The sequence below is a fragment of the Rosa chinensis genome, chromosome 4, assembly GCF_002994745.2.
Source record: "Rosa chinensis cultivar Old Blush chromosome 4, RchiOBHm-V2, whole genome shotgun sequence".
NCBI classification, from domain to species: Eukaryota; Viridiplantae; Streptophyta; class Magnoliopsida; order Rosales; family Rosaceae; genus Rosa; species Rosa chinensis.
The window spans coordinates 8,260,856-8,266,056 of NC_037091.1; the positions used below are offsets into that span (position 1 = coordinate 8,260,856).

General features: G+C 35.9%; 1 protein-coding gene across 1 annotated transcript; it reads left to right on the forward strand.

The window, feature by feature from the left end:
• The first annotated feature begins 3,805 nt into the window (after window positions 1-3,805).
• On the forward strand, window positions 3,806-4,198 carry LOC112198732 (early nodulin-12A). Its single transcript, XM_024339853.1, has one exon. The coding sequence runs from the start codon at window positions 3,806-3,808 to the stop codon at window positions 4,196-4,198; it is 393 nt and encodes a 130-aa protein (XP_024195621.1).
• The last annotated feature ends 1,003 nt before the right edge of the window (window positions 4,199-5,201 follow it).

Consider the following 5,201-nt stretch of genomic DNA (forward strand, 5'->3'; position numbering starts at 1 on the left):
AGGGAATTTCGTTTTCTCTTTCCTCATTTTCCCTAAAATAGGGATAGTTATAGGGAAACTGTTAGAGCAAAAGAGACTTATTTTTCCCTAAAGTAGAGAAAAATCAAAATATAGAGAATCTATTAGAGTTGCTCTTAAAGACAGAAAACAACTCAATATATGTACACTCAATTTCGGACCATCAAAAGTCCATGAAATATGAGAGCAGCATTTTTTTTCTCTGTGTGATTAGCAGAAAGTTAGGTGTTTGATCCAGAATACAGTATGATCTGTTTTGACATCATCACATATGTCAAATAAGAACACAAGTTACACGGGTAAGTATTGGTAACCAGGCTCCAAAAATATGAAAGAATCTTTTCAAAGCCATGATTCAAATGCCCTTGAATGTATTAGATCAGTATATGTATAGCGTGCTATTGAGTAACAATTTTTTTACTTCCTTTTTCAACAAAATTCACAAATATTGTCTGTTTAGTTGTCGTGGACAATTTTAATAACAAGATAGTCGATAAGACAAACACAAACAATGACTGATTATATATACAATTCTCGAAATTTGTGTTCTTCGTTTCAGCAAAGTTAATTAGTTCCAAGTCTATTTTGATCAGTTTTATATACTAATCATAGATGCATGTATTATCAATATTGAAACTACTTTTATCAATATATCTTTCATTATTTGTCTTGTTGTCTTTTTAGCATATTTTGAGCAATTTTACATAAATTATATATAGTTTCTATAAACATTGAAATTTTAGCGATAGACCTTCGATATTTCTCTCATCACCACATCAAAAGCTACTGATAGCTAGGTATCAGAATTCGGAACTAACTATAAATCGGAGCAGATTAACAGAAACCTAATAGGGTTGCAGTCTACACTGTGCGCAATTATTGAACCTATATAAACAAAAAGAAAACGTGTGCGATCATCTTGGTGGGGATCAAAGTATATGCATTATGAATGAGTGGTGAAACTTAAAAAAGCATATCACGCCCATAACAGTATGGACAGATTCAGTGAAGGTGTTACACACACACACTATCACAATCACAAAATCACACTATGGACGGTGACACTTACCAGTGAGTAAGTAAGAATCGATTTTGGGATGTATCAAACCACAAACAAAGCTTATGTTCATCGAGCCGACGTCCAGATTTTGCATCACCAGAAGTAAAAAGTGAAAATAGAAACGTACCAGAATTAATCATCTAAGGCATGCATATAAATTCTTAGTGGCTCTTGATTTGTTTTTGTATAACAAAAAGGATCGAGCAAGCATATTCGCCATGCTTATAGTGATATCCTATTGCTCATAAATATCATAACCCGGGCTTTAAATCTGCTCGATCATCTTTATTGCAGGAATTGATTAATTAATAAGTATTATAATATTATATCTTGCTTAATTAGGAAGAGGCCGTTACACTACTAGATCTTGCTATATGTTGCGACTAGATATCGTCTCTATTATTCTTAAACTTATCTTTGCAATTCCGTGTGGAAATGAGCCACAATAAAGTCAAATTGGTGCACTATCAATTAATTATGAATTAACAGTACCTTTCGTTGGTGATATTGCTATAAAAGTGAAGGGGATTACTCTGAGCTTTTGAGCTTATTGCAAATTTCCTGCTGGAAAAACTTTCAGCTTATTGTCAAAAATTTCGACCGGATTAGGAGTCACACTCTTTACCCCACACTCTACGAAGCCTAGTTGTGAATCCGATGACTTGTCATATATTATGGTTTGAAATGACGGAAATGTCAATACTTCAGGTTTATGAAATTTTTGATAAAAACTTTGAGTGTCAATTCAAATATTGACAAAAAAAAAAATTTCGCATATTTTGACCAATTCAAGGTGAAAAATGGGGTCGCTCCTTTGACAAAACTGGGGTGGTGAACCCTAATTGGTAAAAAAAAAAAAAACAACTCTAGAAAAACATGCGCAAAGTAAACAGATTATTTATGGATCTTTCCAAATATACCCAGCAACTATTTATGTACACCCAACAAATTTTTTACATCCAACAAATTTGTAAAATCTATAATTATACTAGTAAATTTTCCTATAATACTTTTTTTCTTTAATTAAACCGAGCAAACTCATACACCCTGACCAAGAATACCAAACACCCAACTGTTTTTCATGGAACAAATATAATCTCTGTATCAGTTTCATAGCATTTGATGAAAATCATACAGGCGTCTATTGCCCTTCTTCCATCTCTTCTTATTGTCTCTCTATCTATATAAATTTCTCTGAGCTTTATCTCTTTCTCTCTCTTTATTTGATCTTGGAGGTTAGCCAGATCATTAGTGTAATCCCAATCTTTTGAAGCCAGAAACTTAAACTGCTCCTTAATTAATCAAGATCATATTTCATACATTCATATTTCATACATAAATATAAATTAATTTCTTCAGAGAATCATCAATCATGCATACTGCTAATTCGTTTGTCCAACTAGAATGATGAGACTATTATGATCTTAAAACAATTTGCAGTATTGATATCGGCGGCTAGTCAAAGGCGAAGGTGGAAAGAATGGAGTTTTATTTTTTTTAAAATAATTATGAAAATGTGAGGGTAATACTGGAAGATTATGACAAAATTTTCATGGCCAATATTACTTAAATTTTTGCTGGGTACAAATAGTAAGACCCTTATTTATTTGTGAAAATTATCAGGAGGTTCGTGCGAATTCAGGAAAGCAGCATAGCTTGGTAGCGCGTTGGTTTTGAGTACAAAATGTTATGTGTTCGAATCCTATCATGATCGTCTTTCTCTGAAGAAGAGGCAAAATATATTCAACTTGAATTCAGTATGCAAAAACTAATTTTAAAAATATTTTACATACTGTTAGAGAGGAAAGATCCCACATTAGAAAAGTGACAAATAAAATATAATTTATAAGTGGGTGACTCTTACCCAATTGTACCGAGACCCTTTGTGATTAAAATCCAACACTCATCGGGTGGTTAAGTTTGGACAATATCGGTACAATGGCGGGCCACAGGCCACACTTGTCACTGTTTAACATGATATCATAGCGGGTCTCTAATTGTCATGGGCCCGAATTTGGGTTCCTTATATTGCCATCAGAATATTCAGATTGGATTGTTACTAAGTGTCTAATGTCTGGGCCTTGGATTGTTATATGTCCCAATTTCCAATGTGGGAAATTGAGAATTGGATTGTTAATTAATTTCACGTGCAGACCTAGAGTTAGGTTGCACGTGAGAGAGTGTGTTGGAGATGAAATATCTCACATTTCCAGTGACAAATAAAATATAACTTATAAGTGGGTGACTCTTACCCAATTGTACCGAGGTTTTTTGTGATTAAAACCCAACACATATCAGATGATTAAGTTAGGACAGTATCTGTACAATTGTGAACCACGAGCCATGCTTGTCGCTGTTTAACACATACCTCTTAGATATTTCTAAAATAATATATTGATTCAAAGAAATTTAAACCCTAACTATATATACAAACTAATTTTTTTCCAAATCTCAGTCGGCATGATATTCAAGTTTGGGAATTCGGACGTGCATTATTGCAATTTCGTAATTGGTGGGGGTCCATGTGGTCCAATACTTTCAAAACAGAGCCTGAATGCCAACTTTTATTTACCATAAAGGACAACAACTACCAAATAATATTGTCCAGTTGCTTGCAGAAGCCCAAGTCATCACAACAGAGGCAAAAACCATTATAAAAGGCCTCCACCCTACACAAGTTTTGCACCATCCAGAACTCTTCACTGAGCTCACCCTAGTCTAAGCACAATGTCCTCCAAATCCTTTCTGGTTTTTCTGTTACTGGGTGTGCTGCTTCTGATCACCACCACTTCTTCTCTTGCTGATCACGACGATGATCATAAGAAACCTCCCCACAAACCACCACACAAGCCTCCAGCTTCCCTGGACTTGGACGTAGCTCAACCACGGCCCATTTTGGCCGGCAAGCCTCCTAAGGGACCAGTAAAGCCACCGCCGGGAAAGAAGCCACCGACTTCCTCACCATTTGATGACGAGGCTGACTCCCACAAGCCACCACAGAAGCCACCACCCAAAAAGAAGCCACCGACGTCCTCACCACTTGATGTTAAGGATGACGGACACAAGCCACCCTATAAGCCGCCACACAAGCCACCACACAAACCTCCTACAGCCAACTAAGAGAGGCATGCATGCATGCATTGAGCATTTTATGCTTACCTAGTTTGGTTATTAATATGTATTGTGTATGAAAATAAAGAGGTGGATGTGATCACGTACTGTGTAATAACTAGTACTGCTGGTTAGTCCGAGTACTTGGAGATGGGGGATGTATGCAAATCCATGTTCACTCAGGCTTGTCATGTTATGTACTCGGATTTACTTTGCAGCTATGAGTATAAAGAACCCTTTTTTTAGTTTGTGTATACTCTCAGGCAGTGAGGACCAAATTATTTGGGCCTGTGGTGAACTATTAATAAAGTCCACAACAAATAGTGAATTGATTAAAACTCTAGGCCTGTGGTTTCAACCGCCCAATAGAAGAAAACCAAAGGGAGGCCCAACATACAGAAACCTACTTCTCAACCTATTCGACAAAGACCAGGGCACATTTCCCAAAAAAAAAAAAAAAAAGACCAGGGCACAAAGAGTAGCCCAGTTTGAACACCAAATCAACAAAACAGTAGACAAATTACAGCGGAGTCGGGAGACATTAAAATTCAAACTAGAGAAGGGGTTACTCTATCGGCCCATTTTGCAAACCCCCACTAGGCCAGTGAAGTCGCCGCACGAGCTGTGCTGTTTGGATCAGGACAAAAGCTCTTTGGTTATCCAACAGTAACTTTTCAGTTTTTTTTTTTTTTTGGTTGAAAACTTTTCAGTCCTTTAACAATAACTTTTCTATTATTGGACAATAACTTTCAAATTCTAACACTATCTTTTGGTTAATCGGCAATAATTTTTAGAGAAAATGTCAATAATTTTTCAAAAGATTAATTATTTTTGTGAATGACAATTTGTTTTCTGGAAAATAATCATAACTTTTTTAGTTCATTGGCAATAGTTTATTGGTTCGAGACAGTAATTTTTCGAAAAATGGTAGCTTAGATTTAAGAGTCACTGTAGTTGCAGGGAGCTAGTCCCACAATTGCGGGCAGTTCAAGTTCTGATCGAAATTGCTCAG